Source organism: Heterodontus francisci, chromosome 15 (genome assembly GCF_036365525.1).
Source record: "Heterodontus francisci isolate sHetFra1 chromosome 15, sHetFra1.hap1, whole genome shotgun sequence".
Lineage (NCBI taxonomy): Eukaryota > Metazoa > Chordata > Chondrichthyes > Heterodontiformes > Heterodontidae > Heterodontus > Heterodontus francisci.
In genome coordinates, this window is record NC_090385.1 from 97,099,199 (window position 1) to 97,124,878 (window position 25,680).

The 25,680-nt window shown below is 43.5% G+C and overlaps 1 protein-coding gene across 1 annotated transcript in view; it reads left to right on the plus strand.

Annotated features, from left to right (window-relative positions):
- Window positions 1–939: 939 nt before the first annotated feature.
- LOC137377450 (glycine receptor subunit alpha-4-like) overlaps window positions 940–25,680 on the plus strand; it is a 96,489-nt gene continuing 71,748 nt past the window's right edge. Inside the window, exons 1-4 of the mRNA XM_068047029.1 lie at window positions 940–987; window positions 7,762–7,896; window positions 9,124–9,180; window positions 12,060–12,259. Of these exons, the coding sequence (XP_067903130.1) occupies window positions 940–987; window positions 7,762–7,896; window positions 9,124–9,180; window positions 12,060–12,259 (440 nt within the window). The remainder of the gene's footprint in view (window positions 988–7,761; window positions 7,897–9,123; window positions 9,181–12,059; window positions 12,260–25,680) is intronic.

Here is a 25,680-nt window from a genome sequence, read left to right on the forward strand (position 1 = left end):
CTGAGTTAGACATATTTTGATCTACAAGGGAGTCAAGGGTTATCAGGGGCTGGCATGAAAGTGATGTTAAGGCCAGAATCAGATCAGCCATGGTCTTATTAAATGGTGGAGCAGCCTCGCGGGGCTGAATGGCCTACTCCTGCTCCTATTTCTTATAATCTTATGAGACAGGACAGTCAAGGTACAGGCAGCACTGGAACAGGACAGTCAAGGTACATGGGGCAATGGACAGGACCATCGAGATCTAGGGTGCAATGGACAGGACCATCGAGATCTAGGGTGCAATGGACAGGACCATCGAGATCTAGGGTGCAATAGATGTCACCACTTTGGTTTATACTCACCAGCACTAATTTTACCTCAACCCCACCAGATTAATGTATTGGGCTGGTGTGGGGAGCAAGAGAACAAGTAAAGGAGTGGGCAAGTTAGAGAGGAGCCAGGGGCAACAGCTAGCATTCAGGACTCAAGGATGGGCATCAGTTCCATATTCTCTGCTTCACATCATCCTCATCATCATCACCATCAAAGTCAACAAGAATAATTTTCTTTCTTGTCTGTTCTGCCTCTTCCTCATTATCTTCCTTCTCTTCCCCATTCTCTGTGACCTGTTGCTGGGCTGGATCTACAGGAAAGGAGAGTAGAAGCTAAGGAATTGTGAGGATTACACTCCAGGGACTAAGGAGACAGAGAACAGGGTGAAAACTTGTGGCTGTTTGATGTTTCACCATGACACCACGGACACTGTGTAACTGTTTGCCCATTAGCCAGAATTATGCCACCAATTGCACTATCTCCCATGGCAAGAGAAGACTACCACCCCAGTCTTCTTTATGATAAGTTACTTTATGTCAGACCTGCCCTGTCCGGTGTCCTCCCACCTTCTGACAATGTGCACAAGAAGATTGTCAAGCAAGTTACATGTTTTGTCCAGGTGAAATGGAAGAGAGGGAGGAACTCAAGAAAATTACAATCACCAGCTTAGAGGTACTGAATAAATTGTTGGAGCTGCGGGCGGGCAAGGCCCCAGGTCCTGATGGACTTCATCCTAGGGTGTTAAAAGAAGTGGCAAGTGAGATAGTTGATGCGTTAGCTTTAATTTTCCAAAATTCCCTAGATTCGGGGAAGGTTCCGTTAGATTGGAAAATAGCGAATGGAACTCCTTTATTCAAAGAGGGAGAGAGGCAGAAAGCAGGAAACTATAGACCAGTTAGCTTAACATCTGTCTTAGGGAAAATGTTACAAGCTATTAATAAAGACGTTATAACAGGGCATTTAGAAAAATTCAAGGTGATCAGGCAGAGTCAACATGGTTTTGTGAAAGGGAAATCATGTTTAACCAATTTATTGGAGTTCTTTGAGGCAATTACATGCACTGTGGATAAAGGAGAACCGGTGAATGTATTGTACTTAGATTTCCAGAAGGCATTTAATAAGGTGCCACATCAAAGGTTATTGCAGAAAATAAAAGCTCATGGTGTAGGGGTTAACATATTGACATGGATAGAAGATTGGCTAGCTAACAGGAAACAGAGAGTAGGCATAAATGGGTCATTTTCTGGTTGGCAAGATGTAATGAGTGGTGTACTGGGGGCTTTTTACAACTTTTTACAATTTACATAAATGACTTAACATAACATAAGAACTAGGAGCAGGAGCAGGCAATTCAGCCCCTCGAACCTGCTCCACCATTCAATATAATCATGGCTGATCTCACGGCCTCAACTCCACTTTCCTGCCCATTCTCCATAACCCTTCAACCCATTACTAATTAAAAATCTGTCTATCTCCTCCTTAAATTTACTCAATGTTCCGGCATCCATCGCTCTCTGGGGTAGTGAATTCCACAGACTCACGACCCTTTGAGAGAAGTAATTTCTCCTCATCTCTGTTTTAAATCTGCTACCCCTTATCCTAAAACTATAACCTCTCGTTCTAGATTGCCCCACCAGAGGAAACATCCTCTCTACATCAACTTTGTCAATCCCCTTAATCATCTTATATAATTCAATTAGATCTCCCATTCTTCTTAGATGAAGGGACTGAAAGTATGGTTGTTAGATTTGCTGAAGACACAAAGATAGGTAGGAAAGTAACTTGTGAAGAGGGCATAAGGGGCTACAAAGGGATATAGATAGGTTAAGTGAGCGGGCAAAGACCTGGAAAATGGAGTATAATGTGGGAAAGTGGGAAATTACCAATTTGGCAGGAAGAATAAAGAAGAAGCATATTATCTAAATGCTGAGAGATTGCAGAGCTCTGAGATGCAGAGGGATCTGGGTGTCCTAGTGCATGAATCGCAAAAGGTTAGTATGCAGGTGCAGCACGTAATTAGGAAAGCTAATAGAATTCTATCGTTTATCGCGAGGGGAACTGAATACAAAAGTAGGGTGGTTATGCTTCAGCTATAGAGTCATAGATTCATAGAGTTATACAGCACAGAAACCTTCCCTTCGGCCCATCATGTCTGTGCTGGCCATCAAGCACCTATCTAATTTAATCCCATTTTCCAGCACTTGGCCCAGAGTGTTTCAAGTGCTCATCTAAATACTTCTTAAATATTGTGAGGGTTCCTGCCTCTACCACCTCTTCAGGCAGTACATTCCAGATTCCAACCACCCTCTGGGTGAAAAAACGTTTCCTCAAATCCCCTCTAAACCTCCTGCCCCTTACCTTCAATCTATGCCCCCTGGTTATTGACCCCTCCGCTAAGGGAAAAAGTTTCTTCCTATCTAACCTATCAATGCCCCTCATAATTTTGTAAACCTCAATCATGTCCCCTCTCAGCCTTCTCTGTTCTAAAGAAAACAACCCGAGCCTATCCAGTCTCTCTTCATAGCTGAAATGCTCCAGCCCAGGCAACATCCTGGTGAATCTCCTTTGCACCCTCTCCAGTGGAATCACATCTTTCCTGTAGTGTGGTGACCAGAACTGTATACAGTACTCCAGCTGTGGCCTAACTAGCGTTTTATACAGCTCCATCATAACCTCCCTGCTCTTATATTCTATGCCTCGGCTGATAAAGGCAAGTATCCCATATGCCTTCCTAATCACCTTATCTACCTGTGCTGCTGCCTTCAGTGATCTATGGACAAGTATACCAAGATCCCTCTGACCCTCTGTACTTCCTAGGGTCCTACCATCCATTGTATATTCCCTTGCCTTGTTAGTCCTCCCAAACTGCATCACCTCACACTTCTCAGGTTTAAATTCCATTTGCCACTGCTCTGCCCATCTTACCAGCCCATCTATATCATCCTGTAATCTAAGGCTTTCCTCCTCACTATTTACAACACCACCAATTTATGTGTCATCTGCGAACTTACTTATCATAACTGCTATATTCACATCTAAATCATTAATGTACACTACAAACAGCAAGGGTCCCAGCACCAATCCCTGTGGTACACCACTGGTCACAGGCTTCCACTCGCAAAACCAACCCTCAACCATTATCCTCTGCCTCCTGCCACTAAGCCAATTTTGGATCCCATTTGCCAAATTGCCCTGGATCCCATGGGCTCTTACCTTCTTAACCAATCTCCCATGCGGGACTTTATCAAAAGCCTTACTGAAGTCCATGTAGACTACATCAACTGCTTTACCCTCATCTACACATCTAGTCACCGCCTCGAAAAATTCAATCAATTTAGTTAGACGATGTTAGCTATGATATCAGAGGACTGCAAGATTACAAATGTTACACTCTTGTTTAAAAAAGTGGCGATGGATAAATCCAGCAACTACAGTAAGTCAGCCTAATATCAGTGGTCAGAAAATCTTTTAGAGACTATAATCTGTGACAAAATAAGTTGACATTTAGAAACATATGAGCTAATAAATGATAGTCAGCATGGATTTGTTAAAGATACATCGTGTTTGATTAACCTCACAGAATCACAGAACGGTTACAGGACAGAAGGAGGCCATTTGGCCCGTCATGTCTGTGCTGGCTCTGCTAAGGACCAATTTACCTTGTGCCAGTCCCCGGCCTTCTTCCCATAACCCTGCGTATCCTTTTTAGATAACAATCCATTTCCCTCTTGAATGCCTCAATTGAACCTGCCTTCACCACATTCTCTGGCAGTGCATTCCAGATCCCAACCACTCGCTGTGTGTCGCCATTGCTTCTTTTGCCAATTACCTTAAATCTGTGCCCTCTTGTTCTCGACCCTTCTACCAAATGGAACAGATTTTCCCTCTCTACTCTGTCCAGACCCCTCATGATTTTGAACACCTATATCAAATCTCTTCTCAACATTCTCCAAAGAAAACTGTCGCAACTTCTCCCATTATCTACACAAATGACCTTCCTCATCACTGGAACCATTTTCATGAATCTTTTCTGTGCTCTCTCTAATGTCTTTACATCTTTCCTAAAGTGTGGCACCCAGAGCTGGACACAATACTCCAGCAGAGACCGAACCAGCATTTTATACAAGTTTAACATAACTTCCTTGTTTTTGTACTCTATGCCCCTATTAATAAAGCCTAGGATGCTGTATGCTCTATTAACCACACTCTCAACTTGTCCTGACAAGTTTTATGCACAAAATACACCCAGGTCCCTCTGCTCCTGTACCCCCTTTAGAATTGTACCTTTTATTTTATATTGGCTCTCCGCATTCTTCCTACCACTTCACTCTTCTCTGCATTAAATTTTATTTGCCACTTGTCTGCCCATTCCACCAATCTGCCTTTGTCCTTTTGAAATTTAACACTATCCTCCTCACAGTTCACAACGCTTCCAAGTTTCGTATCATCTGCAAACTTTGAAATTGTGCCCTGTACACCAAGGTCTCGGTCATTCGTATATATCAGGAAAAGCAAGGGCTCTAACATTTTCGCCCTGCCTGCAACAGTAGTAGACTTGCCAACTTTAAGGGCATTTAAGTGGTCATTGGATAGACATATGGATGAAAATGGAATAGTGTAGGTCAGATGGTTTCACAGGTCGGCGCAACATCGAGGGCTGAAGGGCCTGTACTGCGTTGTAATGTTCTATGTTCTATGTTCTATAAACCCTCCTCCAGTCCAAAAAACATCCATTAACCATTACTCTCTGTTTCCTGTCCCTCAGCCAATTTCATATCCATGTTGCTACTGTCCCTTTTATTCCATGAGCTATAAATTTGCTCACAAGTCTGTTGTGCGACACTTTATCAAATGCCTTTTGGAAGTCCATGTACACCATTTCAATAGCATACCCTCATCAACCCTTACTGTTGCCTCATCAAAGAAACTCAGCCAGTTAGTTAAACACAATTTACCCTCAACAAATCCATACTGGCTTTCCTTAAGTAACCCACATTTGCACAGGTGACAATTAATTTTGTCCCAAATTATCACTTCTAGAAGCATCTGCACCACTGAGGTTAAACTGACTAGCCTGTAGTTGCTGGGCTTATCTTTACACCCTTTTTTGAACAAATGTGTAACGTTTGCAATTCTCCAGTCCACTGGCACCACCCTGAGTCTAAGGAAGACTGAAAAATTATGACCAGTACCACTGCAATTTCCATTCTCACTTCCCTCAGTATCCTTGGATGCATCTCATCCGTTCCTGGTGCCTTGTCAACTTTAAGTACAGACAGCCTATCCAATACCTCCTCCTTATCAATTTTAAACCTGGTGTCTGAATTACCTCCTATTTCACCGTGACCTGTGCAGCATCTTCTTCCTTGGTAAAGACAGATACAAAGTATTCATTTAATACCTCAGCCACGCCCCCTGCCTCCATGTGTAAATCCCCTTTTTGGTCTCTAATTGGCCCCACTACCCTTTTACTATTTATCTGCCTGCAGAAGACTTTTGGATTCCCTTTTATGTTAGTTGCCAGTCTCTTCTCATACTCTTTGCTTCCCTTATTTGTTTTTTCAGTTCCCCTGGTTCTCAATTGTATTAGCTTGAAATCTGTCATAAGCACACGTTTTCCAGTTCATCTTAATCTCTATCTCTTTTGTCACCCAGGGTGCCCTTGATTTGTTTGCCTGACCTTTCCCCTTCGTGGGATATACTTTGTCTGTGCCCAGACTATTTCTTCTTTAAAGGCAGTCCATTGTTTTGTTACTGTTTTTCCTGCTAACCTTTGATTCCACTTTATCTGGATCAGATCCATTCTTATCCATTCGTGGGGCGGCACAGTGGCGCAGTGGTTAGCACCGCAGCCTCACAGCTCCAGCGACCCGGGTTCAATTCTGGGTACTGCCTGTGTGGAGTTTGCAAGTTCTCCCTGTGTCTGCGTGGGTTTTCTCCGGGTGCTCCGGTTTCCTCCCACAAGCCAAAAGACTTGCAGGTTGGTAGGTAAATTGACCATTATAAATTGCCCCTAGTATAGGTCGGTGGTCGGGAAATATAGGGACAGGTGGGGATGTGGTAGGAATATGGGATTAGTGTAGGATTAGTATAAATGGGTGGTTGATGGTCGGCACAGACTCGGTGGGCCGAAGGGCCTGTTTCAGTGCTGTAACTCTAAACTAAAACTAAACTAACCCATTGAAGTTCACTTTCACCCAGTTTATTATTCTTACTCTGAATTGTTCTTTGTCCTTTTCTATAGTCAGCCTAAACCTTATGATAACATGATCACTGTCCCCTCAATGTTCTCTACTGATACTTAATCCACTTGGCACACCTCATTCTCAAGAACCAGGTCCAGCAGTGCCTCCCCTCTTGTTGGACTGGAAACATACATCTGTATAACATTTTCCTGAACATACTCTAGGAATTCTTGCCCCTCTCTGCCCTTTACACTACTCCTATTCCAGTCTATATTTGGATAATTTTAGTCCCCCAGTATAACTACCCTATAATTCTTGCAACACTCTGCAATTTCCTTGCAAATATGTTCCTCTACATTTTTCCCACTAGTTAGTGACCGATAGATTACACTGAGCAATGTAATTGCACCTTTTTTGTTCCTTAGCTCTGGCCAAATAAATTCTGCCCTTGACCACTCTCTCTCTCTCCAGCACTGCAATTTTCTCCTGAATCATACAGCAACCCCTTCCCCTTTTCTTCCTTTCCTGTCTTTCCTGAACTTGTATCCAGGAATATTTAATACCAATCCTGCCCTTCTTTGAGCCAGGTCTCTGTTATCGCCACAACATCATATTTCCACATGTCAATCTACGCCTGTAACTCACCACTCTTTTTAACCACACTCCATGCATCCACATACATGCATAATGACCCTGACTCAGGCTTTATTACTTTCTCCCTTACTCTGAACCCACCTAATAACTTACTATTTCCTACTCTAGTGCTATCTGTCTCTCCCAATATTCTGTGCACCTTAATATTCCTGTCTGATATTATCTCCAGGTTCCCATACCCCTACTAAGTTAGTTTAAACCCTCCCCAATAGCACTAGCAAATCGCCCCGTGAGGTAATTTGCCTCGGCTCTCTCTAAGAGCAACCCAGCCGACCTATACAGGTTTCATCTTTCCCAGAGCCAGTCCCAATGCCCCAGGAATCTAAAGCCCTCCCTCCAGTCACACATTCATCTGCTTTATCCTCCTATTTCTATACTCACTTGTGGTTGGTACCAGGAATAACCTGAAGATTACTACTTTTGAGGTCCTGCTTGCTAATTTCTTACCTCGCTCCCTAAATTTTGACTCTAGGCCCGCATCCTACTTTCTACCTATGTCATTGGAGAGTGAGATGCACTCAGGGGACTCCTGCACTATCTGCCTGTTTCTTCTTGATTGTCTGATGGTCACCTATTCCCTCTCTCCCTGCATATTCTTAAACTGCAGGGTGACCACATCTATAAGTGCGCTATCCACGAAGTTCTCAACCTCATGGATGCACCGCAGTGTCATCAGCTGCTGCTCAAGTTCCAAAACCCAGAGCTCAAGCTGCTGCAACTGATGACATTTCCTGCACATATGGTTATCCAGGACATGAGAGGTGTCCTGGAGTTCCCACACAGCACAGGATGCGCCCTCGAGAGGTCAGAGCTACCTTGCCATTCCTCTATCTATTAGATAATAAAGTATACTACTATTAATAAACCTTGCTGCTACTAATAAACCCTATTCCTTAATGATTCACTTACACCTATCAATTCACTTACTGATATATTAACCCGGACTGAATATTTTAAATTTCCAAACACCTAATTTGAACAAATACCCTAAACAGAAAAGAGAAAAATACACATCAGTCATTTATTTGCTTCTCTCTGACGTCACACTAAGATTTTTTTTTTGAACGGTTGAGTTCTTTGATAAAGTAGCAGAGAGGGTTCATGAGGTTAGTGCAGTTGATGTGTGTATGGACTTTCAAAAAGTGTTTTACGAAATAACATACAACAGACTTGCTAACAAAATTAAAGCCCATGGGATTGAAGGGGCAATGGAAGCATGGATACAAAAGGGACAGAATGCAGAGAATCGCGTTTTTTCAGACTGGATGAAAGTATACAGTGGCTTTCCCAGGTGTTTGATATTAGGATCACTGCTCTTTTTGATATATATTATTTATCTGGACTTGGGTTTACAGGGCATAGTTTCAAAATTTTCAGATGATACTGTAAACAATGAGGCAGTTAGTAATAGAGGTCCAGGGGGCATAGACATACTGGTGAAATGGGCAGACTTATGATAAATGATAAACAGAGCATTGTGAAGTGATACATTTTGGTAGGAATAATGAAGAGAGGCAATATGAACTAAAGGTACAATATTAGAGGGGGTTGTAAGGTCTGAAGGTGGCAGGACAAGTTGAGAACGCAGTTAAAAAAAAGCATATGGGATCCTTGCTTTCATTAATAGAGGAAGAGAGCACTAAAGCAAGGAAATTATGCTACACCTGAGGCTGGTTAGGCCTCAGCTGAAGCACTGTGTTCAATTCTGGGCACCACACTTTAGGAACGATGTCAAGGTCTTCGAGTGAGTGCAGAAGAGATTGATTGGAATGGTATCAGGGATGAGGGACTTCAATTATCTGCAGAGTAGAGAAGTTTAGGAGGAGACTTAATAGAGGTGTTCAAAACCATGAAAGATTTTGATAGACTATTTCAGGAGAAATTGTTTCCTGTGGCAGAAGGGTTGATACAGAGTTCAGGTGATTGGCAAATAAAATGAGTCAACATGAGAAAACATTTTTTTACACAGCAAGTTGTTGTGATCCAGAATGCACTGCCTAAAGCAGTGGTGGAAGCAGATTCAACAGTAATTTTCAAAAGAGAGTTGGATAAATACTTGAAGGACAAAAAAATGTGGATGGCTGTGGGAAAAGAGCAGAGGAGTGAGATTAATTGCATAGCTCTGCCAAAGAGCCATCAACCAGCATGATAGACTGAATAGCCTCCTGCTGTGCTGCATCATTCTACGATTCTATATTGCCATTGCCTATGTCTAATAAGTTTTTAGACATGAAGTTAAACATTTGACATATAATTAAAAGTTAAATATTACAGTCTCACGACTATACCAAAATTATAAAAAAACACTTTGTACATAAGATATTCAGATTCAAATCAGCTGTGTTCAACCATACAGATGCCTCCCTTTTGGATCCACCAAGCTCAAATTATAAATTTGCCATTTTTAAATCTTTCTAAACTATATTATTTCACATGATCTTGATGAACCTTTGCACCAGTTTTCACCACCCACTATCAGGAGATTCCTGCCATTCTAAGCATTTATCACTAACTGGCATCTATATTGCTAAGACTAACAGACTGGTGTTCAGGCATAAAATGTATTATTATGATTAATTCCAGATAACTTAAGTTCTAAATGTGCATTGTCAGCTGTGGCTCAATTGGCAGCATTCTCACCTCCAGGTCAGTAGATTGTCAGAAGTTTGGAGGTGTGATTTTTGAATGAGATGTTAAACTGAGGTCCCATCTGCCCTCTCTAGTTGATGTAAAAGATCCCCTAGCATTATTCAAAGGATTCTCCTTAGTATCCTAGCCAATACTTGGCCATGTGAGCCGCATGGAAGATGGCAGGATCCCCAAAGACTCATTGTACAGGGAGCTCGCCACTGCTATCAGACCCATTGGCCGTCCATGTCTCCGCTTTAAAGACGTCTGCAAACACGACATGAAGTTTTGTGACATTGATCACAAGTCGTGGGAGTCAGTTGCCAGCATTCGCCAGAGCTGGCAGACAGCCATGAAGGCGGGGCTAAAGTGTGGCGAGTCGAAGAGACTTAGCAGTTGGCAGGAAAAAAGACAGAGGCGCAAGGGGAGAGCCAACTGTGTAACAGCTCTGACAACCAATTTTATCTGCAGCACCTGTGGAAGAGCCTGTCACTCTAGAATTGGCCTTTATAGCTACTCCAGGCGCTGCTCCACACACCACTGACCACCTCCAGGCGCTTACCCATTGTCTCTCGAGATAAGGAGGCCAAAGATACTTATCCCTCAATCAACATCTCTAAGACAGATAAACTGGGCTTAATTATGTTACTGTTTACGGGACCTTGCTGTGTGAAAATTGTGTGCTGTGTTTTGACAACACTTCAAAAATACTTTATTGGCTGTAAAATGTTTTGAGACATCCTGAGGTCATGACAGACATTGAAAGCCTTTGCTTGTTAAAATCCAGCTTTTGGCCTGTGGGAGAAGCTGCTTTATCAAGGTCTGAAATTCAGCAGGAAATAACTGGTTTTCTTTTTGTCCAGCACATGCTGTTAACTCCCATACCAACACTCACAGTAACTATTTTAGAATGTCTGAGTTTTATAAAAGTTCTACCCAGTGGATTATTCTGCAATGGTGGTGCTGAGTTCCTTAAGGATAACAAAATCTGATTGTTGCTCAGCAGAAACAACTGCTGATCACTCAGCATTTAATTGTGGGGGTTTTTTGTGTGTGTGTTCAGGGAACTTTGTAAATTACAAATTGCTTCTCAGTTTTGGGTCCAGATCAGAAGCACACAGCATTACATAACTGATTATCTCATTTAGATTATTTTACAACCAGGTCTGGTGTGCTATGCTGGAGGGTTGATGTCCCTTTTTAAATATACTATAGTGAGATGGATCAATGTTTCCTGGATCAATGTTTCCTGAATCTCACTCCAGCAGCAGTGACTGGTAAAATCTGATTTTTGGCTGATTTATCTTTGAAACATTTGTTGAATCATGTTGAAACATGATGTTGAAACATTTCAGAACAGGAACAGAGTGAAACACCTTCAAGGAACTGGAAGCTGAGTGTCACTGTAGGCATGTCTGATATACCTTTTAAATCTCAGATCTCATCAAAACTGTACCATTGGTCTCTCTTAGGGAGAGTAAAAAGCATCTTTTATATAAAAGTCTTTTCCTGCTGAAACAAAGGAATGAGGTCTCTGACTCGTAAACAGGGGCCATTCACTAATACACTGAACTGGTTCATTTACAAGCCTGTACATCAGCTGTTTTGGAGTGAAGTGGAGTAGATTTTAGCAGTAAGTGTTTTGTTTAAAGCCACACATTAGGAGGTGTGTTGTTCAGCATTAGTGAATTGGGGCTTAGAGGCTTAAATTATGAGCATAGCTTGCATAAGATTGGCTTGTATGGCCTTGAGTTTAGGAAATTGAGGGAGTGCGCTGATTGAGGCGTTTAAAATGTCAGTTAGAGCTGTCAAGACTGAGCTCACTAGATTTTTGGTGGGCAAGGGTGCCAAAGGTTATGGGGCAAAGCTGAATAAGTGGAGTTGAGGGACAGACAAGCCATGATCTAATAGAATGGCGGAGCAGGCTTGAGGGGTTGAATGTTCCAAAAGTCTGGTTTTTTTTCTGTGCTGTTGCTTTTAATTTGAAATCAGCTGAGAGGGGAAACTAACAGGCTGAGGGTGCAATGTGCCTGGCGCTGATAGGGCTAGTATCTCTCTCTCTCTCTCTCTCAGTCCCTCCCTCTCCCCCTGTTCCTTTGCTGTGTGGGTCCGTGCTGATGTTTCCAATCTCCCTGGCATGCTTGTCCCGACCATATGATGATGTCTCTTTAAATCCATCAACTGTTTCAACAAACTAAAGAGGGTTTGGAAAAGCTGACTGCTGTGCCCACACCCTGTGCTTTGAATCCTCTCCCTCCCCTCTGCTCGATCTTTGAGTTTGATGGCTGGAAGCTTGTTCTGAGAGGGCAGTTCCCCGGAGCGGATCGCTGGGACTGGCCAGGGGGAAAGCACTGCATCTCCCCAATTAAAGGGTCTGCCGAGACGGGGTTCCGGTCGGAAGGAATGCAGCGACTGCATTTCAGGGTTCTGAGCATCACATTATTCCTTTGCCTTTTAGAAGCAAACGGTGGTATCAGGTAAGTGAATAGAGATGCATATTTAAAGGAGCGAGTATATCGACCTAATTGTATAAAGTCTCATCTCTGTTTAATAAATCCTTAAACCAATGATTTAATGTCATATCGTGGGAGATTGACATTAAGCAGTGTTGAACTGTTTTTCCAAAATATTGTATGCTTATTCTAGAAACAAACCAAGTTATGGTTCAGCCTATTCCCGGATGATTACAGTTATTTATTCTGTACTGTGTGGTTGGATACAGCCCGTGTGTGAGGCGATGGTTTGCACTCCCTGGTCTGTGAGTGCACAGGAGACAAAGTTGTCCAGTCTCTGAGCAGTGACCAGCGAAGAGAGGCTCACAGTCAATCCGGTTCATACTCAGAATCCATTTCACCAGAATCCGGTTTATACCACAATCCGTGTCACAATGAAGAATGTGGTTCTTGCACTCCAGGGATACTGTATAAGTGTGCATACAAACAGTTTCATATATAGAAATCCCGAGATACTGAACAGTGTAAATACAGACAGTTTCATATATAGAAATCCCGAGATACTGAACAGTGTAAATACAGACAGTTTCATATGCAACAATCCAGGGATATTTTAGTGTGTATACACACAAACTGTCCCATATACAGCCTTTCAGCGGTACAGTGTAAATACACACAATCCAGTCACACACAGTCCGGCTCCAGAATCCATCTCACACACTGTAGCTCCAGAATCTGGTGTTCACACACACACACACACACAAAATCCAGCTCAAGAATTCAGTTCCCACACAATCCAGATCCAGAATCCGGCTCACACACATTATCATTCATAATTTAGTTGGAGACATCTTTAATGTATAATCAAGATAACACTAACGACAGCCCAGAGATACTGCACAGTGTAAATACAAACAGTCCCATATACAACACTCCAGGGTGTATACACACATTCCGTCCCATATATTGCAATCTGTTAATTGAATATTCATTGTGTTTAATTGTATGCGGGTAGTGTGCATTAACTGGGCTGTATAAACAGACAGAGTAAAAGTGTAGTTGCTAGGTTAGGGCGTGTATGCATGGAGTCATCACAGCACAGAAATAAGTCATTTCGCCCATCCCGGCTCTCTGGAGCAATCCAATCAGTCCCATTCTCCCACTCCATCCCCGTAAAGTGCTCACCCAATTTCCTTTTGAAGTAATTCGTCATCTCATCGTCTCCACTTCCACCCACGAAGGCAGCGGGTTCCAGGTCACTGCCACTCACTGTGGAGAAAAGTTCTTCCTCACAATGGTCCCTACGCACCCCCCATCCACCTCCCCCCCCCACTCCCTTTGCTGCATCTCTTGCCCAAAACTTTAGCTGTACCATCAGCTAATGGGAACAGCTTTGCTTTGTTTACCTTATCTAAAACTGACATAATTTTGTACACTCCTATCAAATCTGTCCTCAAACACCTTTGCCCCAGCTTCTCTAACCTAACCTTATAACTAAAATTCCTCAACCCTGGAATCATTTTGGTCAATCTCCCCTCAGGAACCCTCATATCCTTCCTAAAGTGTGGTGACCAGAATTTTTTTAAATCCTTTTGTGGGGTGTGGGTGTTACTGGCAAGACCAGCATTTGTTGCCCATCCCTAATTGCCCTTGACAACTGAATGGTTTGCTTGGTATTTCAGAGGGCATTTAAGAGTTAACCACATTGCTGTGGGTCTGGAGTCACATGTAGGCCAGACCAGGTAAGGACAGCAGATTTCCTTCCCGAAAGGACATTAGTGAACCAGATGGGTTTTTATGACAATCAATGATGGTTTCATGGCACTATTACTGAGATTAGATTTCAATTCCAGATTTTTATTAATTAATTGAATTAAAATTCCACCAGCTGCTGTGATGGGTTTTGAATCCATGTCCCCAGGGCACTAGCCCGGGCATCTGGATTACTCATTCAGTGACATTAGCAATGTGCCACCATCTCCCCCCTGGTCACAGTACTCTAGTTGTGGCCTAACCAGGGCTTTATAAAGGTTCAGCATTACTTCCTTGCTTTTGTACTCAATATCTCTATTTATGAAGCCCAAGATCCCGTATGCTTTCTCAATATGTCCTGCCACCTTCAAAGATCGATGCACATGAACCCCAAGGTCCCTCTGTCCACGTACACACTTTAGAACTGTGCCATTAAGTCTATATCGCCTATCCCTATCCCTTCTGCCAAAATGCACCACCTCACACTTCTCCATTAAATTCCATCTGCCGCTCACCTGCCCACTCTGCCAGCACATCTATGTCCTGTTACACCCGATTGGTATCATCTTCACTGTCTGCCGCATCTTCAAGTTTGTTATCATTGGCACATTTTGAAATTTTACTCCATGTTCCAAAATCCAAGTCCTTAGATATAGCAGTGGTCCCAGCACTGACCCTTGGGGGGAACACCACTCTCTACCATTCTCCAGTCTGAAAAACAACAATTTACCACGACTCACCGTTTTCTGTCCTTAAGCCAATTTTTTATCCAAGCTGACCCATCTATTTCATGAGCATCAATTTTGTTGACCAGTCTTTTATGTGGTACTTTGTCAAACACTTTCTTTATAGGCTGTGTTTGCTTACAATGCAACCATTGGGCAGTGCAATACTGGCACATGCGCAAATGCAGCCTCATCCACTGAAAGGTCACTGTCTGCGATGTGTCAGGCAGCTGCCAGTAATAAAGATGGCGCTGTTCAATTTATCACAAAAAACAGATTAAACCCAAATCCCCTCAATTGCTGCCATTGCGATTCTCTTCGCCACTCCCTCACCCACCCATCTGCTCGCCGTTCACTCCCCGCCTCACCGCTTCCCCCCCTCAGCCGCTCGTTCCCCACCTTGCCGCTTCGGCCGCTCACTCCCACCCCCGGCCCAGCTGCACGCTCCCCGCCTACCCCCACCCCCGCTGCTTCCTCAGGCAGCATGGAGGTAAGTGGTGAGGGCAGGAGCGCATGGCTGAGGGAAGGCAGGGGGCAAGTGAAAGCAGCAATTGAAGTGGGGATGGTGGGAGGATGCTAGGTGCTGTTCGGTGGAATGGAGGCGGCGATCGCGGCTATTGAGGGGTGATGATGTCATTGCATGGTGATATCAGTGTGTGCATGCACGCATTCATACTGGCAACTGGAAAATGTTCGCACGCACTAATGACGTCCGCAATTGTTCTGTGCATGCTCTGCATTTTCAGGAGTTACCGTGTTCTTGAATAAGGGTGTCAAATGTGTCACTCACCAATCCTCGGGCACGTTCCCTCTATCTAGGCAAGATTGGAAGATTATGGCAAGCCCTTCTGGTATTTCCATCCTCACTTCCTTTAGCAACCTGGGATACAAACCATCGGACCAGGTGACTTATCCACTTTAAGCATAGCCAGCAATTCAAGTACCTCCTGCCTATCAATTTTCACCTCACCCATTACTTTTACCATCTCCGCTTCTACCGATATCTTGTCACTATCCTCTTCCTTAGTAAACATTGATACAAAGTACTCATTAAATATTCTATTCTTGTCTTGCTCTCTAAGCAAATATCACCTTTGTTGTCCCTAATAGGCCCCTATGCCCTACCTCTTGCTACCCTCTTACTACTTGCATGCCAGTGGAAGATTTTTGGATTCCCTTTTATGTTGACTGCCATTCTATTCTCATAATATCTCTTTGCCAATTTTACTTTCCTCTTACTTCCCCTCTCAACTTATTATGGTGGCCTGCTAGTTCTCGCTTGAAGAACTCACCTGACCTGCATCAAACGCCCTCTTTTTTTTTGTTTCATCATATTCACTACCTCCCTTGTCATCCAATGAGCCCTGGCTTTGGTTCCCCTGCCATTCCTTCTGGTTGGAATGTACCGAGCCTGTAGCTGAAACATCTCCTCCTTAAAGATTACCCAGTGTTCCGTTACCATTTTTCCCATCAATCTTTGGTTCAATTTTACCCTGGAAAGATCCCCTCTCATCCCATTGAATTTCACCCTCTTCTAATTTAGAAGTTCTACTTTAGATTGTTCCTTGCTCTTCTCCATAACTAATCTAAACCTTACGATACGATGATCACTTTTGTCCAAGTGCTACCCCATAGACACTTAGTCCATTTGGCCCACTTCATTTCCCAGCACCAGATCCAGCAATAAATCCTTCCTAATTGGACCGATAACATACTGGTCAAGGACGTTCTCCTGAACACATTTCAGAAATTCCTCCCCCTCCTTACCCTTTACTCTAATAATATCCCAATCAATATTTGGGTATTTAAAGTCCTCCAATATTACCACTCTCTAGTTCTTGTACATTTCTCTGATTTTCCTGAAGATTTGCTCCTCTATCTCTCTCTTCCCTCCTGTGCAGTTCCTTGCCCATTAGTGTCATGATGTGGGCTGCACTCATTCAAGGTGTCATCACTCCCAACAGTCTCCAATGCTGAATACAAGTTTGAAAGTGGCACACACACTGAAAACTCCTGTACCTCCTGCCTCTTCCTACTCTTCTGGATGGTCACCCATCTACAATCCTGAACTCTCACTGCCTGTGGGATGATCACCTCCTGGAACCTGCGACGCAGGAAACTCTCATCCTCTCTGATATTCCACAGTAACTCCAGCTGCCCCTCAAACTTGGAAATCTTGATCTCGAGCTCAAGCAGCTGGAGACACTTTCCACAAACATGGTTCCCTCAAGAGACAGGTAGTGTTCTGAAGTTCCTGCATGGTGTAGGAATTGCAAGCAACAGGTCTGTGTGGCCCATCATGATCTAAAAATCTCTGTTCCCTTCTTTGGAATCTTGTTATTACTTTGTATAAACTACTAATTTTAATTCATGTCTCCAGACTTGTTCTGTGCTAATATTCTTATTTATTCCCTTACTGTTATACGTACCTTGATTGAGATTTTATTGATTTGTTTAACTATCTAAGCTATAAGTTTAATACATTACTTTACCATTTCCCGGTCCTAGTTTAAACCACTGCCTTAGATTTTTTTTAAATTCTAATACTCACCAAACAATCATCTATACCAGGGGTCTGCATACTTTTTTTTTAATTGAAGAGGCTTTTTCAAAAAAAGTTAGCGAAAATAAAAACTATTGGGGAGCTGCAAGATGGTGGTGGTGTGGTATGATCATTTGAGTAATAGCTCAGAGACCTAGGGTATTGTTCTGGGGACATGGGTTTGAATCCCATTTTGGCAGATGGTGGAATTTGAATTCAATTGATAAATCTGGAATTCAAAAGCTATTCTAATAATGACCATGAAGCTATTGTCGATTGTTGTAAAAATCCATCTGGCTCAGTAATGTCCTTTTAGAGAAGGAAATCTGCTGTCCTTACCTGGTCTGGCCTACATGTGACTCCAGACCCACAAAAATGCTCTCTGAAATGGCCTAGCAAACCACTCAGTTGTGTCTAACCGCTACGAGGTCAATACCACACGTGGACTGTCGCTGTTCAAGAATGCAGCTCACCGCCACCTTCTCAAGGGCAATTAGGGATGGGCAAGCCAACGACACCCACATTCCTAGAACGAACAAAAAAAAGATGAAACTTTGGTATTTCTAAACAAAATCTTTGCCATATGTCTCTGGTACTATACGTAATTTGCAAATCTAATACAAATAATGCAAATAAATTCAACACATGTATTTTATCAATAGAAAAATCAAAATTAAAATATACTGAACTCTGATCACCTTTTTTTGACTTTTTTGCTTTAATTTTGTCAGTAAACTCATCTTTAAAACAAACTTTAACTTGAGAGTTTTTTAATGGGATGTGGGCATCGCTGGCAAGGCCAGCATTTGTTGCTCATCCCTAATTGCCCTTGACAACTGAATGGCTTGCTTGGCCGTTTCAGAGGGCAATGGGTCTGAAGTTACATGTAGGTTAGACCAGGTCGGAAAGGCAGATTTCCTTCCCTAAAGGATATTAGTGAACCAGATAGGTTTCTGCAACAATTTATAGTTTCATGGCACCATTACTGAAACTAGCTTTCAATTCCAGATTTTTATTAATGAATTAAATTCCACCAGCTGTCATGGTAGCATTTAACCCATGTCCCCAGAGCATTAGCCAGGGCCTCTGAATTACTAAAATAAAAGCAAAATACTGCGGATGCTGGAAATCTGAAATAAAAACAAGAAATGCTGGAACCACTCAGCAGGTCTGGCAGCATCTGTGAAAAGAGAAGCAGAGTTAACGGTTCGGGTCAGTGATCCTTCTTTGGAACTGGCAAATATTAGAAATGTCAAAGGTTATAAGCAAGTGAGGTGGGGGTGGGGCAAGAGATAACAAAGGAGAAGGTGTAAATTGGACAAGGCCACATAGCAGACCAAAAGGTCATGGAGCAAAGGCAAACAATATGCTAATGGTGTGTTGAAAGACAAAGCATTCGTACAGATAGGGTGTTAACGGACTGAAGATTGAACAGCAGCAAGTACAAACATAAAAAAAAACATGTAAGCAAACTGAACAAACTAAGATGAAATGAAATAAACATAAAAAATAAAAAAATTGTAAAAAATGTAAAAAAGAAAAAAAAATAACTAAAAATAAAAGTAAAATGGGGGGCACGTCATGCTCTGAAATTATTGAACTCAATGTTCAGTCCGGCAGGCTGTAGTGTGCCTAATCGGTAAATGAGATGCTGTTCCTCGAGCTTGCGTTGATGTTCACTGGATCACTGCAGCAAGCCCAGGATAGAGATGTGAGCATGAGAGCAGGGGGGAGTGTTGAAATGGCAAGCAACCGGAAGCTCAAGGTCCTGCTTGCGGACTGAGCGGTGGTATTCCGCAAAGCGGTCACCCAGTTTTTTTCATGTTTGCACTTGCTGCTGTTCAATCTTCAGTCCGTTAATACCCTATCTGTACGAATGCTTTGTCTTTCAACACACCATTAACATATTGTTTGCCTTTGCTCCATGACCTTTTGGTCAGCTATGTGGCCTTGTCCAATTTACACCTTCTCCTTTGTTATCTCTTGCCCCACCCCCGCCTCACTTGCTTATAACCTTTGACATTTTTAATATTTGCCAGTTCCGAAGAAGGGTCACTGACCCGAAACGTTAATTCTGCTTCTCTTTCCACAGATGCTGCCAGACCTGCCGAGTGGTTCCAGCATTTCTTGTTTTCATTACCTCTGAATTACTAGTTCAATAAAATTACCACTACACCACTGTCTCCCCATGAGCTGTGTAGAATTAAGACATTTTTTTCAGCTATTGATTGTCATGAATAAAAAAAAGCTTCAATCGCACATTCAGAATAATTTATCATCTCAGCTATACCAGAAACAATCATGGTTACAATCATAAAACTTGGTCCCCATATCAAAGGCATGATCTATAACCATGGTGTAGCTATACCATTCAAACAGGTTTATTTAGAGAATAATGTTTTTCATTAAAATAATCATTTGAAACCAGAAAGAGCAGCATATTGATTAGCTTTTTATCCTCACAATAAAAACATGGGTCTTACTTTTCTTGACTTAATTTTCTTGGACTTTTTTCTAATGATAATGCGATCCAACTGGAAAGGTTTGGGAGCCCCAAATGTTAAAGAGCTGCGTGTGGCTCCAGAGACGCAGGTTGTAGGCCCCGACCAACCCATTGTCCACTGACATCACTCCTTGCTTTTTTGGAAATGCTCCGATCAGGTCTGCACAGTTTCCCCCACTCTCTCTCTTTTATTCTCTGCCACTGCTGCTGTTGTCTCTGAACAGCTCCATGCTGTTCCCTCCTCTCTCTCTCTTTCTTTTTTCTCCTCTGCTGCTGCTTCTTGTAAATATTGGCTCCAGTTCTATTCTTCACTCACTGGCTTTCTGGAATAGAATATGATGAAGGTTAGAAGCTAAGCAAAAAAATGTTCAGACAGAAAACTCCAATCCCAGTAACCATTGTGAAAGCAACAGTTAATTGTTTGGTATGGTTATCGTCCGAACCCTTTGTTTATTTGTTCATGGAATATGGGTGTCACTGGCGAGGACAGCATTTATTGTTCATCCCCAATTGCCCTTGAGAAGGTGGTGGTGAGCTCCCGCCTTGAACCGCTGCAGTCCATGAGGGGTGGGTACAGCCACAGTGCTATTAGGAAGGGAGTTCCAGGATTTTGACCCAGCAACAGTGAACAAACAGTGATATTGTTCCAAGTCAGGATGGTATGTGGCTTGGAGGGGAACTTACAGGTGTTCCCATGCATCTGCTGCCTTTGTCCCTCTAGGTGGTAGAGGTTGCGGGTTTGGAAGGTGCTGTCTAAGGAGCCTTAGTGCATTGCTGCAGTGCATCTTGTAGATGGTACACACTGCTGCCACTGTCCGTCGGTGGTGAAGGGAGTGAATGTTTGTCGATGAGGTGTCAATCAAGCGGGCTGCTTTGTCCTAGATGGCATCGAGCTTCTTGAGTGTTGTTGGAGCTGTACCTATCCAGGCAAGTGAAGAGTATTCCATCACACTCCTGACTTGTGCCTTATAGATGGTGGACAGGCTTTGGGAAGTCAGGAGGTGAGTTACTCGCCTCAGAATTCCCAGCCTCTGACCTGCTTTTGAAGCCACAGTATTTATGTGGCTGGTCCAATTCAGTTTCTGGTCAATGGTAACTACTAGGATGTTGATAGTGGGGAATTCAGCAATGGTAATGCCATTGAATGTCAAGGGGAGATGGTTAGATTCTCTCTTGTTTGAGATAGTCATTATCTGGTGTGAATGTTACTTGCCACTCACCAGCCCAAGCCTGGATATTGTGCATTTCTAAACAGACTGATTCAGTATCTGAGGAGTCACGAATGGTGCTGAACATTGTGCAATCATCAGCGAACATCCCCACTTCTGGCCTCATGATTGAAGGAAGGTCATTGATGAAGCAGCTGAAGATGTTTGGGCCTAGGACACTACCCTGAGGAACTCCTCCAGTGATGTCCTGGAGCTGCGATGATTGACCTCCAACAACCACAACCATCTTCTTATGCGTTAGGTATGACTCCAACCTGTGGAGAGTTTCCCCCTAATTCCCATTATCTCCAGTTTTGCTAGGGCTCCTTGATGCCATATTCGGCAAATGCTGCCTTGATGTCAAGGGCAGTCACTCTCACCTCACCTGTTGAGTTGAACTCTTTTGTCCATGTTTGGACCAAGGCTGTAATGAGGTCAGGAACTGAGTGGCCCTCGTGGAACCCAAACTTAGCGTAACTGAGCAGGTTATTGCTGAATAAGTGTCGCTTGATAGCACTGTTGATGACACCTTCCATCACTTTACTGATAATCGAGAGTAGACTGATGGGGCGGTAATTGGCCAGTTTGGATTTGCCCTGTTTTTTCTGCACAGGTCATACCTGGGCAATTTTACACATTGTTGGGTAGTTGCCAGTGTTGTAGCTTTACTGGAACAGCTTGGCTAGGGGCGTGGCATGTTCTGGAGCACAGGCCTTCAGTACTATTGCTGGAATATTGTCAGTGCCCATAGCCTTTGCAGTATCCAGTGCCTTCAGTCATTTCTTGATATCACAGAGTGAATCGCATTGATGCTGCGGACTTCAGGAGGAGGCCGAGCTGGATCATCCACTCGGCACTTCTGGCTGAAGATTGTTGCAAATGCTTCAGCCTTGTCTTTTGCACTGATGTACTGGGCTCCTCCATCATTGAGGTCTGCCTGGTGCTGCTCCTGGCATGCCCTCCTGCACTCTTCATTGAACCAGGGTTGATCCCCCGGCTTGATGATAATGGTAGAGTGGGGGATATGCTGGGCCATGAGGTTACATAATGTGGTTGAATATAATTCTGCTGCTGCTGATGGCCCACAGCACCTCATGGATGCCCAGTTTTGCATTGCTAGATCTGTTCGAAATCTATCCCATTTAGCACGCTGGTAGTGCCACACAACAAGATGGAGGGTATCATCAATGTGAAGCCGGAACTTTGTCTCAACAAGGACTGTGCGGTGTTCACTCCTACCAATACAGTCATGGACAGATGCATCTGCAACAGGCAGATTGGTTAGGACGAGTTCAAGAATGTTTTTCAATCTTGTTGGTTCCCTCACCACCTGTCGTAGACCCAGTCTAGCAGCTATATCATTTAGTACTCGGCCAGCTCAGTCAGCAATGGTGCTACCAAGCTACTCTTGGTAAGGACATCAAAGCTCCCCACCCAGAGTACATTCTGTGCCCTTGCCACCCTCAGTGCTTCCTCCAAGTGATGTTCAACATGGAGTACTGATTCATCAGCTGAGGGAGGGCGGTAGGTAGTAATCAGCAGGAGGTTTCCTTGCCCTTGTTTGACCTGATGTCATGAGACTTCATGGGGTCCAGAGTCGATGTTGAAGGCTCCCCAGGGCAACTCCCTCCTGACTGTATACAACTGTGCTGCCGCATCTGGTGGGTATGTCCTGCCAGTGGGACAGGACATAACCAGGGCTGGTCATGGTGATATGAAAGCAAAAAGTGCTGGAAAATACTCATCAGGTCTGTCAGCATCTGTGGAGAGAGAAGCAAATTGAACGTTTCAGGTCAGTGACCTTTCATCAGAACTGGCAAAGGTTAGAAATGTAATAGGTTTTAAACAAATAAAATGGGGTGGGGCAAAAGAGAACAAAAGGGAAGGTGTTGATGGGACATAGGGTTACAGAGAATAACTGGCAAGGAGGCATGGACTGATCAGGGACAGTCAGCATGGATTTGTTAAGGGAACATCATGTCTTACTAACGTAATTGAATTCTTTGAGGATTGATGAGGGTAGTGCAGTGGGTGTGGTCTGTATGGATTTTAGTAAGGCATTTGACAAGATCCCACATGGCAGACTGGTCAGTAAAATGAAAGCACATGGGATACAGGGGAATGTGGCAGGTTGGATCCAAAATTGGCTCAGTAACAGGAAGCAAAGGGTAGTAGTCCCGGAAATAAAAGTACTGAATTGGGGGAAGGCAGATTTCAATATGATGAAACAGGATCTGGCCAAAGTGGACTGGGAGCAGCTACTTGTAGGAAAGTCTTCATCAGACCAGTGGGAGTCAGGAAATAGTGAGAGTTCAGGGCCAACATGTTCCCGTTAAGGTGAAGGGTAGGAGCAACAAGTCCAGGGAACCCTGTATGTCAAAGGATATAGAGGATTGGATAAGGAAACAAAAGGAGGCTTATGGCAGATTCAAAGCGCTGAAAACAGTGGAGGCACTGGAAGAGTATAGAAAATGTAGGGGGGTACTTAAAAAAGTAATTAGGAGAGCGAAGAGGGGACATGAAAAAACACTGGCGGGCAAGATAAAGGAAAATCCCAAGGCGATTTATAAGTATATCCTGCTCAAGAGAATAACCAGGGAAAGAGTAGGGCCCATTAGGGACCAGAGTGGCAGTCTGTGTGCAGAGCCGTAGGATATAGGTGAGGTTTTGAATGATTACTTTTCATCTGTGTTCACTATGGAAAAGGACAATAGGTGTAGAGATCAGGGAGGGGGATTGTGATATACTTGAACAAATTTGCATTGAAAGGGAGGAAGTATTAGCTGTTTTAGCGAGCTTAAAGGTGGATAAATTCACAGGCGCAGATGAGATGTATCCCAGACTGTTATGTGAGGTAAGGGAGGAGATAGCAGGGGCTGTGACACAAATTTTCAAATCCTCTCTGGCCACAGGAGAGGTACCAGAGGATTGGAGGACAGCGTATGTGGTACCATTATTTAAGAAAGGTAGTAGGGACAAACCAGGTAATTACAAGCCGATGGGTCTAACATCAGTGGCAGGGAAACTATTGAAAAAAATTCTGAGGGACAGGATTAATCTCGACTTGGAGAGGCAGGGATTAATCAGGAATAGTCAGCATGGCTTTGTAAGGAAGAGATCGTGTCTAACAAACTTGATTGAATTTTTCGAGGAGGTGACTAGATGTATCGATGAGAGTAAAGCAGTTGATGTAGTCTCCATGGACTTCAGTAAGGCTTTTGATAAGGTCCCACATGGGAGATTGGTAAAGAAGGTAAGAGCCCATGGGATCCAGGGCAATTTGGCAAATTGGATCCAAAATTGGCTTAGTGGCAGGAGGCAGAGGGTGATGGTCGAGGGGTGTTTTTGCGATTGGAAGCCTGTGACCAGTGATGTACCGCAGGGATCGGTGCTGGGACCCTTGCTGTTTATAGTGTACATTAATGATTTAGACGTGAATGTAGGAGGTATGATCAGTAAGTTCGCAGATGACGCAAAAATTGGTGGTGTCGTAAATAGTGAGGAGGAAAGCCTTAGGTTACAGGACAATATAGATGGGCTGGTAAGATGGGCGGAGCTGTGGCAAATGGAATTTAATCCTGAGAAGTGTGAGGTGATGCACTTTTGGAGGACTAACAAGGCAAGGGAATATACAATGGATGGTAGGATCCTAGGAAGTACAGAGGGACCTTGGTGTACTTGTCCATAGATAACTGAAGACAGCAGCACAGGTAGATAAGGTGGTTAGGAAGGCATACGGGATACTTGCCTTTATTAGCCGAGGCATCGAATATAAGAGCAGGGAGGTTATGATGGAGCTGTATAAAACGCTAGTCAGGCCACAGCTGGAGTACTGTATACTGTTCTGGTCACCACACTATAGGAAGGATGTGATTGTACTGGAGAGGGTGCAGAGGAGATTCACCAGGATGTTGCCTGGACTGGAGCATTTCAGCTATGAAGAGAGACTGGATTGGCTAGGGTTGTTTTCCTTAGAGCAGAGAAGGCTGAGGGGGGACATGATTGAGATATACAAAATTATGAGGGCATTGATAGGATAGAAAGGAAGAAACTTTTTCCCTTAGCGGAGGGATCAATAACCAGGGGGCATAGATTTAAGGTAAGGAGCAAGAGGTTTAGAGGGGATTTGAGGAAACAAATTTTCATCCAGAGGGTGGTTGGAATCTGGAACACACTGCCTGAAGGGGTGGTAGAGGCAGGAACCCTCACAACATTTAAGAAGTATTTAGATGAGCACTTGAAACGCCATAGCATACAAGGCTACGGGCCAAGTGCTGGAAAATGGGATTAGTATAGGTAGGTGCTTGTTGGCCGGCACGTACATGATGGGCCGAAGGGCCTGTTTCTGTGCTGTATAACTCTATGATTTTTTTTAATGTAAAGCGGTTTCCAGTGGTGTTCCACAGGGCTCAGTGTTGGGTCCCTTGCTGTTTGTGGTATATATTAATGATTTGGACTTAAATGTGGGAGGCATGATTGGGAAATTTGCTGATGACACAAAAATTGGTCGTGTTGTTGATAGTGAAGAGGAGAGCTGCAGAGTCTGGAATGATATCAATGTTTTGTTTGAGTGGGCAGAAAAGTGGCAAATGAAATTCAATCCGGAAAAATGTGAGGTAATGCACTTGGGGAGGGCAAATGAAGTGAGGGAATACACAATTAACGGGAGGATATTGAGAGGGGTAGAAGAAGTGAGAGGCCTTGGAGTGCATGTC